Genomic DNA, 24,113 nt, shown 5'->3' on the forward strand with positions numbered 1-24,113 from the left:
AGTTATCTTTATTATCATTAACTCATCCAAAGAATTAATGTCTAAAAGTTTGTATTCGCATGTATGTAATTCTTTATTGCTTTTTATTAAATAGGTTTTTTATATATATGTTGAAACTTTGCATTGTTCCTTTATTGAACATTGTCACTGACCTACTGGTGTTGCAAAAAACTGACTGCTCAAGTGTGTGTGTGTGTGTGTGTGTATGTATATATATATATATATATATATATACACATATAAACATACAGTATATGTATATACAGTATATATATTGTGTGTGTTATAAAAGTCATATGCAGTTGCAGTATGTAAAAATAGCCCTCTTAATTATAAAAGGACACTAGAACACATTATTTTAGCAGGTTTATTTTGCAGATGTATGACAGGCGTGATAACTCGCACTCTTAAAAATGAACAGGCACCATTTCATTGGATGTGGTTGGTTGGGTACAATTATAAAAGCTAAAAAAGAATACATTATATTATGAATATGCAGACAACAAAGGAAAACATGTAATCGCAGCATGTATGTGGTAAATGAGTGTAACATTGAGATTCAATCTCACTTGGTCATCACAGGTATGGTGCCTTATGTATAGTATCAAATGACCACAACTATCAGTTTTTATAACAAAATAAAAGCAGGAGGACTACAGTGCATACATAAGTTAATAATAACCTGCCATCAGAGGGTAGTTTATACAGTAACTCTTACTATTACTATGGTCTAGAAGAGTTGTTTTTTTACTTGTTTTTGGTACACTGTCATGTACTGATTGCACATTCTGCTAAAAAAATCTTTCAGCTTTCAGCTTTTTTTTCTTTAATGACAAATGCAATTCGAGCTGCACAGCCAATAAAAGACATATTTGTCCAGTCCAGTCCATACAGCATAACTGAATCACACAAAGCACACAGATTAAAAGGTTCTGATGTGAATTATTATGCTAATAAACACTTCAAGATAATTTCTTGAAATATAAATGAATACAAAATTAAATGAACATTGTTTTACCTACAGACACACTAAGTTCTTTTTTCATTCTGTACATATGACGAGAGAAGCAGAATTGCATATAAGAGCACTTGGATGAAGACAGAAGTAATTTAGGAAACACTATTGCGTGTGTGCAATACTTGAAGTCGCTGAAACTGGCCAGATGACAGAGTAAAAGGACTGGCAGAACATTTGTGAGGCTGATTGTTTTGAGTGTTATATAGCAAGTACAGTGCCTTCAGAAAGATTTCACTTTCAACCTATTATTTCCTATTCTGCAGTGTTGCCAAGTCAGTTTAAACCATTTAAATGTAGAAGGCTCTATTCTCTAAATCTTAAAATAAAAAATAAAAAAGTATTAAGATTGAAATTTATACTAAAATTTTAAATTGTAAAAATGACTTTAACACCCTGAATTGGTCCTCTCAGATGGCACTGCAGAGTAAAGTTCCGTTCACACCAAGAACAATAAGTATAAAGACAACTATAACCATAACTATATTAGCATCCACACCAACGGACGATGGTGTTCTGTTCATTATAAGCACGGCACAAGCTGCAGTTATGTCAGCTGCCACTCTTTAATTTGGGGTAGATTCTGATTGGCTATAAAAAATTTTATATCCTCCTGGGATAAAAATTGTTCTGAAAGTGATTCTAGTGATATCATTCATCTGTGTTGTTATCGTTATAGTTGTGGTGAGGACTTTCCTATTCTCATAGAATTAGAATTATTAACCCCTTAAGCCCTGAGGGTATTTTCAGAGTTTTATTTTCTGAGTGACGCACAAAAAAGTAAAGACCGGTAACTCCAAAACTGTAGCAAGGAGAGTTAAAAGGTTGGTACCATTTAAAAGGAAACTTGTTATATTTTTAAATAAAAAAATAATTAAATTTGGACATTCTTATGCTGAGAAACTTCAAATAAACAGCAAAAAAAAAAAAAAAAAAAAAAAAAATGGAAAAGGAAAAGGAAAATGTATATATCTTACGCATTTAAAATGGAATTTAAAATGAAGGAAATATGGTAGCGAGATCATTCTTTTTTGGTGATTTTTTTCTCTATATGTGAGTTGTATCTGGATCAAATTTTGTGGTGAACACATAAAGAAATCCAAAGTTGCAGCATTTGGAACCAAGGTAGCCTTTTTGTTTATCCATTGGCACCCCCTGATGGGCATTTTTTAAAATTGTTCTTTCACATTGAATAACTCATGAACAACGCATGGGATTTTGTTGATCTTGGACTCATTTCAATCAGGAGGATCCACTATAAGTAATGATGTGCCATTTTCTACAATCTATGCATGTTTCATGAAGTTATAAGCTAAAATGTCACATGAAAGCTACATTTTAGTTTTAGTTAGCATCTGTGTGCCTGTGGGGTTTTATGTGTTGTAATTGCATGATCAATATCTCGTGATCAGCTTACTGGATTATGCTGACTTTGGACTCATTTTAATCGTTAATCTGTTGTAAATAATGATGTCCAGTTTTCCACAATCGGAGCATGTTTCATGAAGTTACGAGCCAAAACGTGACATAAATGCTGCATCGGTTTATTATTTACATATGGGTCTTGCGGGGCTTCACGTACAAAAACTCAAAACAATTATACTCATTGTAATTTGATTATGAATTTTTTCGCAGGGGGTGGTGTCCCGCCGGCGGGACACTTCGGGCTTTTACGGGGTTAAAATGTATCTTTATAGTTATTGTCCTTAGTGCGAACAGCCCTTAACGGTTATGCAATTTGGTCCTACTGTATGACAATGAGTCTAGAATAACATTAGGCATGGGGGGACTGTCTTGTGTGGATAAAGATATAGCTTTACTATGGAGAACATGCAAATATTTAAAATTTGGTGGGGGGGCAGGTTGACATTAAATACAGAAAAGGCACAAGTGCTTTAAGCATGTACATCAAGGGCAATACTCCGACTCAAAACGTTATATTAGTATATATATTCTATTTATTTTTTTTAGTTAGATGAACCGTTACCAAATAGATTCTTACTGTTAATTTATTGGAATGTGACTAGCTTAAGATAAACAATAAACCTTTTTGCCATTGAACAAATGTCTTGCTGTTTATGTTCCTCTTTGATTGGCTTAGTTGTAGCAGGAGTGGAAGAGAAAATCCAGTAACTTCTAAAGTGCTTGAAGGTTCACAGACTACTATTTCATGCAGCAAATGGGAGGAAGGACCAATAACGACACGTGAGGTATGATCCTGACCACAGAAGGACTTGGTGGACGCTCGCCGGCTTCAGCCATGGTAAAGACGGACACGCTGAGATACAGAAGCACGGCACAGAGGGCAGGACTGCAGGGCATCGCTGCAGGTCTGGCAACAGCATACGTGCCCACACGGCAAGAAGATCACATGTGACTACACAAAGCAGAACAGGAGAGGAAATTATGTTTTATTCAATAAGAATGCATTAAATTGATCAAAAGTGACAGTAAAGACTACATTGTTACAAAAAAAAATCAATTTCAAATAAATACTTTCTAATAATAAAAAAATCAATATATAAATTAATATATTTAAATAGAAAACAGCATTTTAAATTGTAATATTTCATAATATTACTGTTTTTACTGTATTTTTGATCAAATAAATGCAGACTTTGTGATTATAAGAGACTTTTAAAAACTTACCGACCCCAGACTTTTAAACAGTAGTGAAATTTTTAATTGTTTTCATTTCTAAATATTTATTTGAATACTTTTTCCACTGTTTTAATTAAACTTGTTAATATTTGCATTAATAATTAAGCTTTTAAATGAAGGGATATATTACTTAGCAAATTAGTGAAGGCTTTACCTCACGTTCCATGCACACCACACACTCCGAATTGCTGAATCTATCAGGGGCAGTGGGGGTGAGAGGGGTGTTGGGGGTCAGTGGAGGAGTGAGCTGCTGTTGAAGTGGGGCGCTTGGAGTGGATGGACCAGCTTCCTGTATCTCTTTCGCTGTTTTAGGCAATGCTGAAGGGACAAACATGTTGAGTAGAATTCACAAATGTCACTAAATTAAAAATAGTATGTCGTCAAGAGAAAACGTGTGCTCTTACGGTCAGACAGAGTGCGTTCTCTGGCCCAGTGGAGAAGAGCTTTCTGCACGCCAACCTCATTGATGCCCAACTGTATTAAAACAGAAAAGAAGTTCATAAAAGAACATTTTAAAATGCCTAGACAAACACACACTTTCACATATGTGGTGAAACACAAAGGGAAAGATGGCAGACCTTCCTAAGGTCTTTGGCGGTCATGTGTCGCAAGGCCTCAGCAGTGATTCGGTGGTGAGCTATGATTGGCAGGTAGTGTTGAGCAGAGAGTTTACACAGCATATTCCCCAGATCCCTATCCACAGCCGCTTCCTGAGGAGGAAGGAGAGGACAGTAAGTGTCTGTGATTTAGTGATTTAAACACAGGATCTCGAGGCCTGTAGAAGAGCTGCTCTGACCTGCATACGCAAAGACAGCGGTTTAGCATCCAGGAGCCTCTGATATTGAATCATCCAGTAGTTCTGCTGATTGGATTCGCTCTTCTGCTCCAGCTCCATCTAAAGAGCAAAGAATAAACATCCTTAGTATCATTTCTTATAAATTTTATAAAAGTCCTAAGCAAATATAACACTATGATTTATCATGCCATTATCTGAAATACATTTTTCCATGTTTTTTTTTCCCCTACACAGAATAACAAATATACAGATAACGGAAAAATTTGCCTCAGGTGAAAATTGTAGAATATTATTTCCCAAATTAACAATGCCCCAACAAATGACATTAATTGACATGATATTAAAATGACCAGTAAAAAAAAAAATACACAGCAATAAAATAAAATTAGAACAGAACAATACATATACACTACAGATAGATAGATAATTAGAACAGAATAATACATAAACCTGATAGATAGATAGATAGATAGATCTATCGATTGATCCGGATCAATTCTCGATAGATCGATTGATCCGGATCAATTCTCGATAGATCGATTGATCCGGTTTCCAGTGCCTCCACTTGAGAAATTAAGGAAGCTAGTCCAGAATCACTCACCAAGACCAGCCTGAGCTCTTCCTCCCTCTGATCTTTCTGTTTGAGTAACTGCTGCAGTAGGTCAGTCAAAGCGGTCCTCTGGTCAGCCAGCACCTCCTTCCACACACACAGTGAATACAGTAAATACACACACTCAAACAATACAAAAGAAACATACTCCCAGAACGCTGTGATAACTCATAGAGGTGGCATGAGCATGATACTTAAACAGGAATTGGATGAAATGGCTAAGTAATCAGAGAGAGAAAGAGAGATGCAAAAACAAACAAGAAAAGTGATGTGCGACAACAAACAGAGTGATGGTTACTCCTCTCTACACTCCACAGCATGATGAAGCACTGAAAGGAAAGCACCACATCATCTACTGCTGCTACGTACCTGCAGGTTCTCAGTGTCCAAATTCCTCCTCTTAACCTCCAGCTTTGTCAACTGCAATAACTCTGCCTCTATGAGTTTAATCTATGGATACAAGCATACAGTGGGGGTGTGAATGGCCCCATGGAGACATGATAAAACTGCCATTTCTGGGGCTCTGCATCCAATGAAAGGTGGAATGTGAGAAGCATGGGCTGGCTGAAACCAAAAAAGCTTTTAATGGCTAGAATGACTACACAAGACCATCTTAAACATTTTATATTATAGACCTTATGTAGCCCCGGCCTTTTTCAGCACTGTGCTCATTGTGTTCTGTCTTCCGGTTTCTATTTCCACAGCACGAAGGTTAGATCTTAAAGATTTATGAATGAACCACTCACTTTAAAAACTTCCCGATCTACTGACATTTATTATGACATCTGCTTCAAACATTACAATGCTCATGATAACTTTCATTAACTCTACAATAAGTAAATCCACTTCACCAGCAAATTACTCTTTGACAGCGATGCCATAGAAATATACATAGCTACTGCAAAAACGGAAGTTCAAACACAAAATTCTAAAGATGGCTGCACACTTGTTTCTCTGGTGCATAAGGTCTATAAGATGACCACAAAATACCCACTGAATTGCTTTGTTAATGAATATACCACTGTACAAAAGTTCAGGATTTTTTTTAAAGAAATTTAACCCCATATTTTTGAACAGTAGTATATATGTTAATAAATGACAGTGTTGATAAAGTAAAACAAATCCTTCATGCATGTATTTGCTTTGGCTTATCCTCTGAAATAAACTGGAGCCCAGCCAACCGGTAGTATGATATACAGTGGGTACGGAAAGTATTCAGACCCCCTTAAATTTTTCACTCTTTGCTATATTGCATCCATTTGCTAAAATCATTTAAGTTCATTTTTTTTCCTCATTAATGTACACACAGCACCCCATATTGACAGAAAAACACAGAATTGTTGACATTTTTGCAGATTTATTAAAAAAGAAAAACTGAAATATCACATGGTCCTAAGTATTCAGACCCTTTGCTCAGTATTTAGTAGAAGCACCCTTTTGATCTAATACAGCCATGAGTCTTTTTGGGAAAGATGCAACAAGTTTTTCACACCTGGATTTAGGGATCCTCTGCCATTCCTCCTTGCAGATCCTCTCCAGTTCTGTCAGGTTGGATGGTAAACGTTGGTGGACAGCCATTTTTAGGTCTCTCCAGAGATGCTCAATTGGGTTTATGTCAGGGCTCTGGCTGGGCCATTCAAGAACAGTCATGGAGTTGTTGTGAAGCCACTCCTTCGTTATTTTAGCTGTGTGCTTAGGGTCATTGTCTTGTTGGAAGGTAAACCTTCGGTCCAGTCTGAGGTCCTGAGCACTCTGGAGAAGGTTTTCGTCCAGGATATCCCTGTACTTGGCCGCATTCATCTTTCCCTCGATTGCAACCAGTTGTCCTGTCCCTGCAGCTGAAAAACACCCCCACAGCATGATGCTGCCACCACCATGCTTCACTGTTGGGACTGTATTGGACAGGTGATGAGCAGTGCCTGGTTTTCTCCACACATACCGCTTAGAATTAAGGCCAAAAAGTTCTATCTTGGTCTCATCAGACAAGAGAATCTTATTTCTCACCATCTTGGAGTAATCCATGCGGGCTTTCATTTGTCTTGCACTGAGGAGAGGCTTCCGTCGGGCCACTCTGCCATAAAGCCCCGACTGGTGGAGGGCTGCAGTGATGGTTGACTTTCTACAACTTTCTCCCATCTCCCGACTGCATCTCTGGAGCTCAGCCACAGTGATCTTTGGGTTCTTCTTTACCTCTCTCACCAAGGCTCTTCTCCCCCGATAGCTCAGTTTGGCCGGACGGCTAGCTCTAGGAAGGGTTCTGGTCGTCCCAAACACTTCCATTTAAGGATTATGGAGGCCACTGTGCTCTTAGGAACCTTAAGTGCAGTGGAAATTTTTTTGTAACCTTGGCCAGATCTGTGCCTTGCCACAATTCTGTCTCTGAGCTCTTCAGGCAGTTCCTTTGACCTCATGATTCTCATTTGCTCTGACATGCACTGTGAGCTGTAAGGTCTTATATAGACAGGTGTGTGGCTTTCCTAATCAAGTCCAATCAGTATAATCAAACACAGCTGGACTCAAATGAAGGTGTAGAACCATCTCAAGGATGATCAGAAGAAATGGACAGCACCTGAGTTAAATATATGAGTGCCACAGCAAAGGGTCTGAATACTTAGGACCATGTGATATTTCAGTTTTTCTTTTTTAATAAATCTGCAAAAATGTCAACAATTCTGTGTTTTTCTGTCAATATGGGGTGCTGTGTGTACATTAATGAGGAAAAAAAATGAACTTAAATGATTTTAGCAAATGGCTGCAATATAACAAAGAGTGAAAAATTTAAGGGGGTCTGAATACTTTCCGTACCCACTGTAAATCCCTGTATCTGTGAAGTCTTATTGGCTCTTAAATCCTAAGGGAAACTTCAATCATCATACCTGATTACGGATATAAGCGTGCACACTGTCCTTCTGAAGCTGGAGAGCTTCAAAGGCGGCCTTCTGCATTTCCTCCTGCAGACAAAGAGCCAATAAGGGTTAGTTAATCCTTTTAGACCTATTAGACCAGCAATGCACCACCTGTAATATTTATAATAGTTTATTAATGTATTTTGCCTGTGGAGTGAATGGGTGGATGGAGTGCAGACTCATTTTTAATACAGAATACAGATTATGTACTTTGTAAGTTAATAAATTGAATAGTTACCTCTTGAAGGATCTGACTAATGGCTTTGCTTTTGTCTAGCTGCTGCAGGGACAACACTTGGTCAAATTTCTTATCCAAACTGTCCAAACTAAATTAAGAAAAAGAGAGATTCAGACCGAAGGACAAAAGAGGACTGTCTACTCACCTGACAATCAAGCATTGCAGTTTCAAATTAGTTTTTTGTTCATGAACAAGCAGCACATTGACATAGTAAGTGATGGATGTAATCTTAAAATCAGAGAATGTGTCTTGAAATCTGCTCACAAGTGGTCACAAGTGACACTTTTGAGACGAATGTTAATACAGAGACTAAACCGTCTTGCTTGACCATCATGTGTGATCAGATCAACAAGACGGATATTGATACCAGGTGTAAACAGAGTCAAAAAGTTGCTGGACACAGTTCAAAACCATATGTATTGATAGGACGTAAAGCACCTCCTGCAGGTCTCAGACACCAGAATCTGTGTCTTGGCTTCCCTGGCCTCCTGCAATAACCTTAAATAGCAGCTCTCTGACAGCATCCTCTGCATGGCACCTGCGAACATGTGTATATATAGACTTACATAGACAGTAGAGGAGTTTAAAAAAATACTGGGGAAAAAGAGGGGGAGTGGGACTGGGACACGATGCAGGTATGATTCAAACTACAAGTACTAAACATGTCTGAAGCATAGATTTCTAATGACTTGCCTATTTAGTACAAAGTCAATTTTCTAAATTATAAAACAATAAGGTCATTTTAAAGATAAATGTAATTTCTAAAACATCACCTGCCACTTCCTTCTTCCTAAGAGAGTTGGCTTCTTCCTGCGTGATGGCGGTAAGGTGTTCCATTCGTATGCTAAAAACAACAACAACACATTCATAATTTTATCTCTATTCAAATAAAACAAAAATAAAAACAGTTTGAGTTTAAGATGTCACCATTTGCTGTGTGTGTAACTTCTATATATTTGCTGTGTGTGTAACTTCTATATACTTCTATATATGTGGTCAGTAAGATTATTTTCAAAGAAATTATTACTTTTATTCAGGAAAGAATACATTACATAGCTTAAAAGTGACAGCAAAGACATTTATCACGCTACAAAAAAAATCTAAAAAAATCTGTTTAGAATAAATGCTTCTGAACTTTATTTTTTCTACTTTGTTTCCACAAAACATTAAGCAGCACAACTTAAGAAATGTTACTAGCAGCAAATCAGAATATTATAATGGGCCATGTGACTCTGATAACTGGAGTAATGGCTGCTGAAAATTCAGCTTTACCATCACAGGAATAAATTGCATTTTAAAATATATTAAAATAGAAAATTGTAATAATATTTCACAATATTACTGTTTTTACTGTATTTTTGATCAAATATTTGCAGCTTTTGTAAGCACAAGAGACTTCTTTAAAAAAATCTTACCAACCCCAAACTTTTAGTCTGTATATCTAAAAACAGATTCTGATACAGAACTAACACCCCACTGCAGTGTTTGTGAAACCAAGTTTAAGTAACTCATCTTCCTGACCTGATCTCCAAAAATACCTGAACGGACCCGTAAACACTGAGCTAATATGGGTTTGGTCAAAAGCACTCTGTGGTGTAGTGCAGTTTAAACAGCTCAGTACTTGCAGTAACTCTGGACTGTGGATTTCTTAAGTGGTGCCATTAGATAGAGAGAAATTCACTTAGCAAGAGCTGCATTGATGGCAGGAGCCCATACTCCATTAGAGTTCGACCCATGTGTAATATCTACTCACCGGTCCTCCTCCAGAGCTTGCAGAAATTCAGCACTCTTTGCCTGGCTATAATCAAATGAGCACAAACACACAACAAATAACCACCATTAAACTACACAATACTAATAGATTTAGCATGATTAAAGTGACAGTAATAGCTACAGAAAAGCAAGACACTTAAAAAATGGTTCACATTGTGGCCTCACCGTTTGTTATCAAGCAAGAGGTCAGAGATGCGGCCCATGACAGTGCTCTCTGCCTGACGTACTTTATCCAGCATTTTCAGCCTCTCTGCTTCCTGGGCCTTCTGCTGCTGAGACACACCTAACTCCAACCTTTCCTGCTCCTGTGAGACAGAAAAGCACAGAGATTTGTCTTTCTGATAATAAGGGCATGGTAAATGAAAACGTGTTTTTGTAAGCTAGGTACCCAGACAGCAACATAGTGTCGGCCCACATCTGGTCCACGTGTAATCCACATGATGTGGGCCAGATCTGGGCCATATTATGTTGCTGTCTGGGTAAGTGTAGTGACTGAAAGAAATTAACACTTTTATTCGGATGCATTAAATTGAACAAATGTGACAGTAAAGACATTTATAATGTTACAAAAAAAATTATATTTCAAATAATGCTGTTCTTTTGAACTTTTTTCTTCTTCAAAGAATACTGAAAAAAATGTCTCATGGTTTTCACAAAAATATTAAGCAGCACAAATGTTTTCAACATTGATAATTATAAGAAATGCACCAAATCGACATATTAGAATGATTTCTGATAGCTCATGTGACAATGAAGACTTTCTATGAAAGTAGAAAATAGTTCTTTTAAATTGAAATAATATTTTACTACATTACTGTTTTACAGTATTTTTCAATCAAATAAATGCAGCCTTGGTGAGTACAGAAGTGTAGCTCACTCAAGTGAATCAAAAATCAAAATGGTTACCAATTTGACAGACAGCAGGATGTCTTCTTTGCGGGAGTTGTTGAGGAGGAGAAGCTGAGTCTGTTCTCTCTGCTTCTCTTCAAGAACTTTTTCAAAGTTCAACTTTTCCAGCTGTTTCTGCTCCTAGTGTAGAAAAAGAGAGTGAGATGTAAATACTACTTCACTGGATGATCCAACAATAACAAAAAGAAACTAAATCAAACATACCTTTCTTTTCTCATAGTCCATGAATTTGCTCTGCAGTGTCACAGAGAGAGAACAGCGAGTCATTATTACATTAACAGAGAAAATGCCACACCAACACATTTAGGCACTGTATGAAATGACTAATAAATAGTGAAGACTGACCTGCCAGGCCAGCTCCTCACCATCAACACAATCCACCTCCTGCTTCCCTTCATCATGCTCCAGCACAGGCAGAAGATACTGGGATGGAGGGCAATAATCCAGACCCATCTCTAAACAACATCAAAATATGAACAAACCAGATGCACAGAAATACCTTGTTCCATCAAGGCTCGTGCATAATCTGTACTGTATACAATCTGTATTCATTGGTCTGCATCTAACCAGACTATAATAAAAGATCTGTACCTGAGCAGAGGTAGCGCTGCACTTCCTCTGTGCCGCCCATGCACACTGACGCAGGTGGATAGCTCATATCCTGTGCATCCAGGATCAGGCTCTGCCACACCACATATACACATACAGATATACTGTAAGAATGTCTTTGCAGTGGTCACATTGCCTATGAGCTTGATATGATATGACACAAATATGCTCCAAAATCTTTAACTTAAGTGGGCTAAACATCTAAGATACTCACTTCCAGAGTGCGAACACTGGCCAGTTCTTTGGGTAATTCTTTGATGCTGTTCTCACTTATGTCCAGTGTACGCAGGCTGCTCATGCGACCCACAGACACAGGAATCACAGTAAGGCAGTTCCCTGTCATCATCAAAACATTTTGTTAATTTAAGCGGTTTAGGCTTTTATTACCATTTAATTTTATGTACAATGTGCCTAAAAACTCCACTTTTTAACAAAAAAGTAAAATGACTGACAAATTTTTACTAGCTCTCTGAAATGGTTTAACAACTATCTGGAATCTACTGCAGTGCTCTAAGGAAGATATTTAAAAACGGATATTAAAACATGCGCAAAAATATATTTTTTTGCACAAAACAAACCTTTCACATTAAGTGTCTGTAGATGTCGTAGATCCCCTATAGAGTCTGGTAGCTGTTTTATGTGGTTCTTCTCTACATTCAGAACCTTAGAGAAGAAATTTATATTTTATGTAAGCAATAAATATAAAAGACACTAATTATCAATGAAACAATATTTAAAGAAAATTCATGCTCATGATCTTTCAAAAGTTTGGGGTTGGTACAATTTTTGGTAATGTTTATGAAAGAAGTCTCTTATGTTCACCAAGGTTGCATTTAATGGTTTAAAAATACAGTAAAAACAATAATATTGTGAAATATTATTACTCCAGTCTTCAGTGTCACATAATCCTTCTTGCTGCTCAAGAAACATTTCTGATTATCATCAATGTGTCCTTGCTGAATAAAACATTTTTTCAAAACAAAATAAATATTGTAACCCCAATCTTTTGAAAATTAGTGTAGTCCACCATGACACATAAATGTACCTAGTGCATCAAAGCAATATATATCTGTCAGTATGTTATGCATTTTATATGTGTATTGACCAATCAGCATCCAGAACAGTATTCTGTTTGCAAGTGTCATATAAGAATCAATTAACATTAGCTTTGTTCATATACAATAAACATACCTGCAAGGACAAAAGCTGCCCGATGTCATCAGGAAGTGATGTGAGCTTATTTTCATGCAGATCCAACACCTTAAGAATGGACACACATGAGATGTTTGCACTGGAGAGAAATGTAAGACAGTTATGTGCTTGGCACTGGTGTCATCGATCAATTTCTCTCACCTTTAAAGTTGCTAAGGCACCAGTGCAGCAACCTTTAGGAACAAGTGACCTCAGGTCATTTCCATGAAGAATTAACACCTGCAATGAAAGTGGAAACTGCTGTCAAAAGTCTGTTTGCTTCGACCAACAATAGTTCAGAGAAAACAACACTGCAGTAAACTGACTCACTTTCTTCTGGAGCACTTTACATATTGAGAAGGCACTGGAGGGAACCTGTAGATATGCATTTCAAATATGTAAAAACTGCTGTGATATGGATGGAAGCAATCAGGTATCTAGCAATAATTCAACCTCTTTCTGTTTCTTGAATGAAAATTTCTCCAAAATGTAAATAATGATTGCCATTCATTAGGGTTTCAGTGACTCACCTCAGTAAGCTCACAGGCAGAAATGTCCAGAATATCATCAGCACCTGCTTCTTTGGCCTGCACAAAACATAGGCATGTGGGTTTGGATCAGAAACAGTGCACTGTGACAGTAGGATGTTGCTATAAAAAGGTTCACGGCTGATACTTATAATCTCTAACATAAACAAATGTGGGGGCGTTTCAATGCAGTTACACTAGAAACTCACCAAGCAAAGCTGGTACTCAAGTCGTTTCTTGGAATCTTCACTGGGTTTCTTCTTTTTGGAGAACAGAAACATCCTGAGGCCAGTGAGATTCTGTTGGTCTAGTTAAAACCCCACAACATCCACAAAAGTCACTGGATGTTAGCGTGACACTTGACTGACTGTGGTGTTGACAGCACCAAAGAAACAGAGTGGGACAGAATGGACAAATTCAAGTAGGGCAAGAAACACAGAAGTAAAAACGTGAAAATACAAATGATAATCACTCGATATTCATAAGACTTTACAAGTGCCCCATTTTCATTAGAATTTGATGGATATCGAAACCAGATTTTAAAAACCAAATAGAGCAACATAAACGATATAAATAAAAGGACATACCTTACACGAAACGAAGAATATATGCGAATAACCGTCAGTGCGATAGCTAAATTATTTGATCAAAACATGGGCTCCTTCAAATATTTCAATATCAATTTATTGTCCCTTGTTACCTTGTATACTCCCTCCCTCTCTGGCAGTACACACATATACACAACAGGAACAACTTCTCGGATGTTGTGAATGACGTAATGCGTCGCCGCAGTGTGAAAGGTTGCTCAGCTCTCGCGATGCTTCGTGGCCTTTATATTCCTGGCGCAACACGCTATCGGCCTTTTCCTTTTTCACTTTGGTGGTGAAGGTGCAACAGTTCTCGGTCGTCCCGAATTCGGGTTCATCCGACACCCTCACCAATTCAAATTGAACTGAGCTGAGCTCAACTTCGTCTGGTACACCATGCCTCCTAAATTCGACCCCACCGAGATTAAAGTTGGTATGTTTGTGGAATACGGTAACCCTTTGACGGATTTCTGATTGTGTGTGAGCGGCCATGCCTGCGCGCTGGCCTCTCGCGTGCTGGTATTAATAAATTAGTAGAGTACAAATACAAACCTTTACCGAACCATATAATTTAGTTAAGGCATTTAAACTAAATTTTGGATGTACAACGTGTAACTTAACTGCGAGGCGTGAATTTCAAATGCTATCCATAGCGTTTTTAGGAGTGCTAGCGGTAGCTGCTAGTCCGTGCACGCGGAGTTTTGAACGATTCGATATGGCGTTTTGAAACGAGTAAAAATCAATTTGCGTGCTGTGGTTTGATAGCTCCCGGGATATTAAGATTCATGGGCAAATGTTCACGTGCTGCTGTAACGGCGCCTCGCAGTAGAACATCAGGAAGATCTAGCAGCGTCATAATCTGGGAATAACATGTTTGGTTCATGGACAAGGAGTTGAACTTTTTTTTTTTTTTTTTTTTTTTTTTTTTTTTAAACAGTATAATTGGAATATGTATGTCAGTTTAAGGCTCAACATTAACTTAACATTTGATTTGGCGGTTTTTATTTATTGAAAAGGTGAACTAAAATTTGACTAGCTTAGTGAGGTCAGATTGTAGCATTTGCAATTTTGTTTTTACCCATCAACACTATGTAGATATTTGCACTAATTAGGGAAGGATACAACATTTGAAAGCTTACAACTACATAAATTATGGATTACAATGCATACCTCAGGGTTAGGCTGAGTTGAGTATTAACCCTTTCTGTCATCTGTGATATCTGATGGAACTAACAGGCATCTTTCCTGTGTAATCATCTGATGGTGCCTCTTCCTGCCGTCCTCAGATCGCCACAGCATGTGCCATATTGGGGTTTTTACTGTTGGCCCCAACTAGAACGAATGCTATAAAGATTAGATTGAATTAATGCCACATTCCTGTTTTTCACTTAAGTGCAGTATGCTCTGGCGACCATTTAGTCATCGTTTTAGAGGGGATATTCGAATAGCTTTTCTCTTTGGTCAGTCCTTTCTCTGTGAAGCATGTTTTATATGTGCTGGGTTTAACCTTGTGAGAAACTTATTCAGTTAACACTTTAAAAGAGATTAACAAAGTTGAACAAAATGTGGTTTTGCGGTTTTTAGCAAAAAAAGATTAATAACCTGATGTAGTTCTACAAAAAATTTTCTTGTCATGAAAAATGGCAACAGAAGTTGGCATGGTGTTTTAAAAAAAAAAAAACTGCCACCATGGTGCACAATTCTAAATAAATGGGGTTTCATTTAAGTTATCTTTGCACAGCTTTTAAAAATATAGGGTCACACTGTTATCAGCATCTGTTTGATCTGTGGTGGAAGTGTATTAATTCCAGTTGTCTGTATTTGCATTCATTTATTAAAAGCACACTAAGGCTTTTTTCCCCCCCTCCAGTGTACATGAGATGCACAGGTGGAGAGGTCGGTGCCACTTCCTCGCTGGCCCCCAAAATCGGACCTTTGGGTCTTGTAAGTATCTATAAGTTCGGTCTGTAGCGTTTATTGTCCTGCTCTATATTATAAAGCAGCCTCCCGCCACTGTGCTAGTCTATTAAGTGTCTTTGTACAATCCAGTGGAGGCTCATAGTGACCCAGCTCTAGGAAGCAGGGCGGCCCCAATCTAATGGGCAACTCTGTGCCGAAAGGCCTGGAACAAACTGCTAGTGTCACAGAACATTGACTCTGTTCTATGCTGTATGCTCATCTTTCGTTCTCTTTCCCTCAGTCCCCTAAAAAGGTGGGTGATGACATTGCAAAGGCCACCGGTGACTGGAAGGGCCTGAGAATCACTGTGAAGCTGACCATCCAGAACAGGCAAGCAGCGGTAAGCCCTTGAAGCCTTTCAGTCTGTATACTGGCTCTTGAGGTCATCTAGCCTTTAGACGCTTACAGGTTTTGTTGTTGCTCCAGATTGAGGTGGTGCCATCAGCCTCTGCCCTCATCATCAAGGCCCTGAAAGAACCTCCCCGTGACAGGAAGAAGGTCAAGAACAGTAAGTAGTTCTTCTTCCACCTCAATACACAGTTGTAGGAATTGTCTTTGTGTGTTCTGACCTTTCGTGGTTATTGCAAGCCTCCCGCCACTGTGCAAGTCTGTGAAAGTGACTGTGTTCTGTCCAGAGGAGGCTTATAGTGACCCAGCTCTAGGAAGCAGGGCTGCCCAACTTAATGGGTAACTCTGTGCCGAAAGGCCTGGAACAAGTTTTGCATTTCTTGATCAAAAGTCACAGTAAAAATGTTAGTTTTGCCTGTTCTTTTGAACTTTTTTTTTTTTTTTTTTTTATTTATATATATATATATATATATATTTATTCAAAGAATCCTGATTGCAAGTATTGCAGTTTCCACAAATACCAAGCAGCACAATCATTTTATTCTAAGTTTCTTGAGCACCAAATCTGCATATTAGAAAGATTTCTGCAGGCTCATGTGACACTGAAGTCAGGAGAAATGATGCTGGAAATTCAGCTTTGCAATTATTAACAGAACTAATTTACGTTTTAAAATAGAAGTTTTTAAATTGTAGTATTTCATAGTTTTGGATGACATGCATTTGTGAGCATAAGACTTGTGCTTAAATCATTCTTGCTGACCCCAAACTTTTGAATGGTTGTAGATTGGTAATGGTTTATGAATAGCATATTCTATATCTCTGATGTTTGTTTTTCCTCTTTTAGTTAAGCACTCTGGAAGTGTCACTTTCGATGAGATCATCACAGTTGCCCGTGTCATGAGGCCACGATCTATTGCCAGGGAACTTTCTGGTTTGTATTTACGCAAATTGTTACCTAATGCTTAATGTATTTATCTTGGAGCAATATTTATTGATCAGCCTTCCGCCACTGTGCTTGTCTGTTAAAGTGACAGTGTACTGTCCAGAGGAGGCTGATAATAACCCAGCTCTAGGAAGCAGGGCTGCTCAACTCCGTGGCTAACCCTGTGCCAAAAGGCCTGGAACATGTTATAACTAGGCATGAATGAGTTCTGTTGATTTTTTTTTTTTTTAGACAATGGTACAAAGTGATCTTGTCCTTTGCTTCTCAGGTACCATCAAGGAGATTCTTGGCACAGCTCAGTCTGTGGGCTGCACCATTGATGGTCGCCCTCCCCATGATGTCATCGATGACATCAACAGTGGCAAAATTGAGTGCCCAGCTGTAAGTATTGAATGCCATTTATGCTTTGGATTAAGCATTTTAAACATTTTGCCTGTTTTAATTGGACTCTTTCTTTCTTGCAGGAGTAAAATGAGGATTGAAGACAAATAAAACTTTGATAAAAGTCCAAGTGTTGTGATTTGTTTTGTGTCATGATCTCTGGCATCTAATTATTTCTAGAATTTCTCTGCATGTGCTTTCATGTAGAGCAGCGGGTCTCATCTAGGGCCTTAGCAAACTTCCAAAGGATGACTTTATTAAAATTAAAACTTAATGATAGACAAAACAACTGAATTGATTCAGAAAAACACAATCAGAATCTGTCTCACAATGAAATAAAAATCCAGTTTCAGTTAAATTCAAATTCATCATTTGTAAGTATAGACTATATTTAGTCAGTGACCTATTTTGAAGATGCAAATGCAGACTTAAAGGGATAGTTCACCCAAAAATGAAAATTGTCATTTACTCACCCTCAAGTTGTTCCAAACATGTGTAAATTTATTTTTTCTGTTGTGGATTACCACAGAAAGGAAAAGAAAAAAAACTATGATAGTCAATGGGGATGAGATCTGCTTGGTTACATTCTTCCAAGTACAGCAGAACGAAGAAATTTACATAGGTTTGGAACAACTTGAGGGTGAGTGAATGAGACAGTTTTCATTTTTGGGTGAACTATCCTTTTAAGACACATATAAAGTTATGAATATTAAGCTGGATGACATTATGCATATAAATTGAGGACAAAAAGAAACTATTAAAATGACAATTTATTTGAAAAATAGCTACATGTTCTCAAATATCCCCAAGTTGTAGACCCAATGTACAAAAGTATTTAAGCTTAGGTATGTGTTGCTGCCCTGGAACAAAAGCTGGTTTTAAAATGAGGGAAAAAAACTGCCATGGTAGAAGGGTTGCATCAAAGTGTTTTATAGGTACTTCAAGCTGCTCCCTTTTTATTCCTTATCCCAAATTGACATCCAACACATTTTTCCCATTTCTTAACCCCAGTAACAGTGTTTATGTGCTCAAAAACTATGGACACTACTGTGTTATATGTAACTAATTAAACTGAATTTGAATAATGTGCAGTTTATCTTCAAAGATACCTCGCTGAATTCAAAGGAGCTCTCTGCAGGAATGTTGCCACAGTTGTTCAATATCATAAAGAGAAGCATATTCTGTACCAGGGGGTTTGTCCAGACCACATATCACCTGTCCCACTATCAAAGTGGAAACTACCATCATTTGCCATGGTTGATGGAAACCAGGGTGGACTGACCAAATAAAACAATCCTGCTTCTCAGTTCTCCACATCCTCTTCCTCTCCTTCATTTTCTCCCTCCTGCTCATCATCCATGTGCTCGTCTTCCTCTTCATCTCTACTCTTGTCATTCTCATCTGTGCTGTTCTTCTTCTCCTTGTCCTTTCGTTTTTGCTCGGATGCTTCCTTCTTGCCTTTCTGACCTTTCTTGTATGCTGTTAAAAACAAAAGCACAAAACTGGTTATATACATTAATCTGATGATTTTATGAAAACGTGAATCTCAATAGACCATGAATCTCTCTGGTCCATACAGAATATACCTTCAAGTGCTTCCCGCAAGGGTTGCAAGAAACGCTCGAACTCCATCTCCTCCATAGCTGACATCACATCTCCAGCGTTGAGAGTCTTCCTTTTTGCTTTCATAGCAAAATTGTTTGCACTGGTATCAACAAAGCAGTGGAGATTACATATGGGTAGGTTGTCAGAGTGTAATTTCTCAAACAAAACTAAACTTCTGACTTACCAAGATGTTGCGTAGAGAACGAAAACACTGGCTGCTTGAGATATCGCTCTTCTTGCTTCCTTGGACACGTTTACTCCGTCTGGCAACTAAAGACAGAAGACAAGTTGACTACATACAATATAGCTAATTGACTGCAGTGACGTTTCGGTAAGAGACAATTTACTGGACACATTTATATGGTTTTCACTTAAACTGCTTTTCGGCTATATAAAGACAGCACTGAATTAAGTTTACTAGATGACTTACTGCCTCCTTTATAATCCGCGTGATGACAGCATTGGGAAGATTGAGGTCCTCTGGTCTCTCGGCCATTACACTTAATATATACTTAAATGAGATGCAAAACGAAGATGTAATCTGTTTGTTTTAGATTTGTGTCGATTAAAATGCGTGATCAGATGTCAAACTGAACAACTGCACAACCGCGAAAACTTTGTGTTAGCCTAGCCGTCTAACTTATCTGAGGGTTAACTGACACCAGATACAGTCGATTTAAGCGCGCTGAATAACAAATTTCGTTACCTTTCTTGCATATGCGTTAGATGTGTAAATAGATTATTTATCTGCAAGTCACTTCCCTATGGAACAGGTGAATCTGGACAAAAGCTAGTGTGCTTCACTGTTTTTCAGCCCGCTTGATCATCCAAACCCATGCGGTAACCTTTCACCTCTCACCGCTCTGGCCCGCCAACCAATGCAGACGTTCAGTCATGACGTCAATTTGTAGGCTTACCCGAAATAAACGCCAGATTGAGATTTATACGCGCGGTTGCACATTAAGTGACGACGCTTTCACGTTTTTCTATATCATAAATTAGACAGATAGCCTTACATGTGAATTTCAAAGGTGCTTTATTATTATTTTTTTAATGTAAGTTGTTAACAGGCCACATCCTGGTAGTAGTTGTAGTCCTGTCAGGGTGTAGGCTAGTCTATTATTTTAGTTAGCAACATTCGTTCCCGAAAAAACGCAGACCTTATTATAGTCATTCATTAAAAATGGCTTTTCTAATATATATATCAAAGTGAAACGAGAGGGGAAAGACACAGTTTTGTTTGTTTTAGTGTTTGATTTAGTGTTGTTTTTGGGCCACTCGAGCACCATTTAGATGGCAATTTAATCAACAGCTGTTTATCTGCATCTCAGATCGTGTGAAGTATAGCCTAAACTCTACGTCAGAATGGACCTCTGAACAAACAGAACGAGAAATTCTGCCTTTTGCTCATCTTATCGCAAAACAAGTCTACATGAATAATGTGTTTATTTTCATATTAGCGGGACTTTCTGAAGCATGTGCAGTGGTCACGTAGGCCTATAGCATAGTGCAACTGCTCATTTACACGGAATGTATATTGTAGTAATTTCATGGTCTTGCAAGCGCGTTTAGAGCAGTGTTAATGTTCTCAAATCATCTCCATTTATAGCATATGTTTCAAGTGTTTGAAAGTACTGCTTGCGTGAGAATGAATGTGAAACATGATGCACTGCCTCGCTGGACCAGAAGCAAATACTGGAATAGGCTAATGTTACTACTTCAAACGTTCTTTTTCTTTCTTTCTTTCTTTCTTTCTTTCTCTCTTTCTTTCTTTCTTTCTTTCTTTCTTTCTTTCTTTCTTTCTTTCTTTCCGTAGCATGACATTTTCCTGATTTACCTGAACTGAGCAAAGGTAATCTATATATTTATTTTCTTAAAAGTGCAAAACTGTTACACATTATTAATAGTGAGGCTTTATAATGGAATATGAAAAGAAGGATATCTTATAAGGGTTTATTTTGTATAAATGAGTGTATAAAGGCAGAAAATTCTCGTCTCCGTGTGTGGTCCCCCCAAATAATAGTTTAGGATTTATAACAAATTGCATGTGGATTTTTCCATAACGAATTCAATCTACACAGACCCATAAAAATGAACTGCTGGTGGGCGTGGCTTTTTTTTTTTTAAACATCTTCATCACGCTTTATCGTTTGCCATGCAATTGTGTCAAGTTCAACCTCATTTGTGGTAAATGGCAGAGACTTTCCATGACCATTTTTCCCCTCTTTCTTTGAAGCTCATCAAATGTCTTGAGGTTAGCTTCATTAGCTCATAAAGCAATTAACATTTAACACCATGTTGTCTTTTATAGAGATTGGTAAAGTTTCATTTTTTCTCTTCACCCTCTTGCAGATGATGTCATTCAGATGTTCACTTTAAGTGAATATGTCTTTGTCTGAATATGACTTTAGTTATAGCCATAGCCTGTGAACTATAAAAGCATCTTTTGACTTATTAGGATAAACCTAGCTTAATTACAGGGAGCCAATTAAATGTAATGTATGGAATTGTATTTGATATAACCTCAAATGGGGTAAAAGTCTTATTTTTCAATAATTCAAATAACACAACTCATACATTTAAATTTGCCACAGTATGGAAAGAGAGTCTGACTCTGAAGTATTCTTTTTACTTGGCCATCTCTCTTTGTCAATGGAAAATCATTAGATAGACCTGAAAGGCATTTATTAGGACTGATCATTTGTGGATGCAACTTTGGTATCATGGCGGTAGTGTATGATAGCAACACCAGGTGTCACTACAAATACTGATAATTCTGGAGGATTTTCAAGGCAGCAGTGATTCATCGCTTTCCCTCTCTCTTATAGTTAAGACCATATTATTACTATTTTGCTTAGGGCAGTGCAGGACTTTCCTGATTCCATTGTTAAATTACTTAATTATTTTCACAATAATTAAAGATGGCAAGAAAAAGAAGTTGCAATAATCTTTTCTTCCCTATTGTGATGTATATCCAAATCAAACGCATTCCTGAACAAGAAAAAATGCAGGGCAGGACTTAATTTTGTCAATCAGAAATTGATTGTGTAACGGTTGTAGGCCAGTAAGAGCTGTGTGAATGATGCTAGAGACTGGTCTTCAGCCTCCTTGTTAGAGCGCCTGACTCCCATGCCGGCGGACCTGGGTTCGAGTCCCGCTTAGAGCGGGCAGTTCAAACAGGAGGGGTTACGATTGGACTGTTGGATCATTATGGTTTGCTATTGCTGTGATCTCATGTGAGTGACGGGTTGTCCCAACCTTGCACCAGTAAACATGTTTTTAGAGAAAAGAAATTGTTGCAAGAGGGAGGGGAAGTTATTTTGATTAAAGATTATGAGGGCACATTTATAATAAATACTCCATAAGAATAATATTTCATAAAAAAAAATAAGAAAGGTCAATTTTGATTTCATGGTAATTTTAAAGTCATTGTGTCACCTCCATAGGAACAGTTCTTCAGTTTCAAGCTATAAACATAACAGCAGTACAAATTGCAACTTTTACTATTTTATGTGACATGGAGGCTATAGAAGTCAATGTTATTTCTATTAATATATATATATATATATATATATATATATATATTATGCAGAGTTCTTTTTTTACCTGTTATTTTCATGACTAGCATTTGACTAGGATTATCAATTTTCTGCATGAAATAATGAATTTTATTTCCATATGAGCTTTAAGACAGCAGTATAAAACCTCATGGGACTTCATAAAAATTCAAAAGTAAAAGATATTTCTCAACTATTCTACTGTAATTTCTAACTCCGAGTGTGTGTGTGTGTGTGTGTGTAGTGGGAGGAATGTAAGGATCAGAGATGAAAGTGATGTTTTTTAAGGGTGATGTGTAATTGTTGCCGTTGCTTTTAACAAGTTGATCATGACTTCATTTAAGAGTCTTTAGGAGTTTCATAGAATTTGTAAATTTAAATGACTAAATTAAATCCTTTTTAGAATCTGGATTCCACAATGGAACCCATTGTCCCATAATTCAGATGACTAATACAGTGATATTACTTTGACAAAAATAGAGAAGTGTATAAGCTTGGTCAGATGTAGACATAATTAGGGATTTGAGACCACAAAATCGTTGTTTTAATTAAATGGAAATTTCCAACAAGAAAATAAAAGTTGATGACAAGTATAGTTGAGCTATACAAAAACAATCAAAATGTGATGCACCCCCCCCCCCCCCCCCCCCCAAAAAAAGAAAAAAAGAAAAAAAAAAAAATCACCTTCCACTAAGTCCAAAGGCCATCACTTATTATGGCAATAACACCTAGTCACATGCTTCAACAGGTCAGATTTCCTAAGGAAGGATAGGAAGTCTGAGTTGCCCAGTCTCATTTGTTTCCTCTCAAGGTTCAACCAAGAATTTTTGAATAGAAACAGGAAGATCCATCCACCAGCCCACTTCAATAGATGTTCTCAGGAAAGGCCACAACCAACAGAACACATAAATACTGCCGTCACCGTCTGGACATTTGTCTGTTTCTGCTTGAATATGGACAGACATCTCTCAAAAGGTCACCCAAAGGCTCATGGTTTGCATTGAATTTGTCTTCAAAGTTTCAACACTGGACATTTTTAGTATTTACATTCTTGCATCAATGCGCTGTACTTTAAATCTTTGTATATGATTGATATATATGGCACGTCACCACATACTTTCATCTTAAATGAATGTGACCTCATTTAGGCCTAGCACCATTTTGATTGGCTTTCATACCTGTATGCAAGTCAAGTTAATCAAGTCAGTAAAATGACAAACATATCCCTATTACGGACAGCCAGCCAAATCTGTTTCCTTTCAATATACTTTTAGGGATTAGATGGACGTGTGAACTCTTTAAAAACGATTTGTGCATTTTGTGCTTGTGTAACTGGATGCTCGTCTTACTCACTGTTTGTTTGGACCTGTGTTTCATTATGCTTTTTTCCTCAGCCATCTGTTACAGTTTTGTTTTATCTGTTCTTTATTTGACAAAGAACACAGTACAAAACATTTCTCTTGACCACCACAATTATTTTCATTGAGTCTGTAATCAT

General features: G+C 37.6%; 3 protein-coding genes and 3 non-coding genes across 8 annotated transcripts; 4 read left to right on the top strand and 2 right to left on the bottom strand.

Moving 5' to 3' along the window:
* Positions 1-353: 353 nt before the first annotated feature.
* Positions 354-14,073, bottom strand: lrsam1 (leucine rich repeat and sterile alpha motif containing 1). 2 transcript variants are annotated; one of them, XM_051893117.1, is made up of 25 exons: positions 13,936-14,073; positions 13,445-13,602; positions 13,239-13,295; positions 13,039-13,083; positions 12,871-12,948; positions 12,709-12,777; positions 12,096-12,180; positions 11,732-11,853; positions 11,500-11,590; positions 11,254-11,363; positions 11,113-11,142; positions 10,906-11,028; positions 10,165-10,304; positions 9,980-10,024; positions 9,000-9,070; positions 8,665-8,764; positions 8,227-8,314; positions 7,959-8,033; positions 5,452-5,532; positions 5,074-5,169; positions 4,473-4,571; positions 4,255-4,386; positions 4,081-4,150; positions 3,831-3,994; positions 354-3,392 (listed from the first exon to the last, which is right to left on the bottom strand). In XM_051893117.1, the coding sequence occupies exons 2-25, from the start codon at positions 13,514-13,516 to the stop codon at positions 3,270-3,272; spliced, it is 2,166 nt and encodes a 721-aa protein (XP_051749077.1). In that variant the 5' UTR covers positions 13,517-13,602; positions 13,936-14,073; the 3' UTR covers positions 354-3,269. The 2 variants fall into 2 exon arrangements, with proteins under 2 accessions (XP_051749077.1, XP_051749076.1); XM_051893116.1 differs by having other exon boundaries at positions 13,823-13,992.
* rpl12 (ribosomal protein L12) lies at positions 14,069-17,583 on the top strand. The gene is made up of 7 exons (XM_051893118.1): positions 14,069-14,255; positions 15,693-15,766; positions 16,023-16,121; positions 16,208-16,289; positions 16,974-17,060; positions 17,341-17,453; positions 17,537-17,583. The coding sequence occupies exons 1-7, from the start codon at positions 14,219-14,221 to the stop codon at positions 17,540-17,542; spliced, it is 498 nt and encodes a 165-aa protein (XP_051749078.1). The 5' UTR covers positions 14,069-14,218; the 3' UTR covers positions 17,543-17,583.
* On the top strand, positions 15,829-15,955 carry LOC127513737 (small nucleolar RNA SNORA65). The gene has a single exon (XR_007930491.1). It is a non-coding gene; the product is annotated as a small nucleolar RNA SNORA65 (small nucleolar RNA).
* Positions 16,373-16,499, top strand: LOC127513736 (small nucleolar RNA SNORA65). Its single transcript, XR_007930490.1, has one exon. It is a non-coding gene; the product is annotated as a small nucleolar RNA SNORA65 (small nucleolar RNA).
* On the top strand, positions 17,132-17,258 carry LOC127513738 (small nucleolar RNA SNORA65). Its single transcript, XR_007930492.1, has one exon. It is a non-coding gene; the product is annotated as a small nucleolar RNA SNORA65 (small nucleolar RNA).
* A 622-nt stretch (positions 17,584-18,205) lies between the features above and the next one.
* On the bottom strand, positions 18,206-19,948 carry pole3 (polymerase (DNA directed), epsilon 3 (p17 subunit)). Of its 2 annotated transcripts, XM_051893120.1 has the most exons (5): positions 19,765-19,948; positions 19,489-19,569; positions 19,243-19,328; positions 19,040-19,158; positions 18,206-18,932 (listed from the first exon to the last, which is right to left on the bottom strand). In XM_051893120.1, the coding sequence occupies exons 2-5, from the start codon at positions 19,552-19,554 to the stop codon at positions 18,757-18,759; spliced, it is 447 nt and encodes a 148-aa protein (XP_051749080.1). In that variant the 5' UTR covers positions 19,555-19,569; positions 19,765-19,948; the 3' UTR covers positions 18,206-18,756. The 2 variants fall into 2 exon arrangements, with proteins under 2 accessions (XP_051749080.1, XP_051749079.1); XM_051893119.1 differs by having other exon boundaries at positions 19,489-19,948.
* Positions 19,949-24,113: the final 4,165 nt, after the last annotated feature.

The sequence above is a fragment of the Ctenopharyngodon idella genome, chromosome 5, assembly GCF_019924925.1.
Source record: "Ctenopharyngodon idella isolate HZGC_01 chromosome 5, HZGC01, whole genome shotgun sequence".
In the NCBI taxonomy this organism is placed as follows: Eukaryota; Metazoa; Chordata; class Actinopteri; order Cypriniformes; family Xenocyprididae; genus Ctenopharyngodon; species Ctenopharyngodon idella.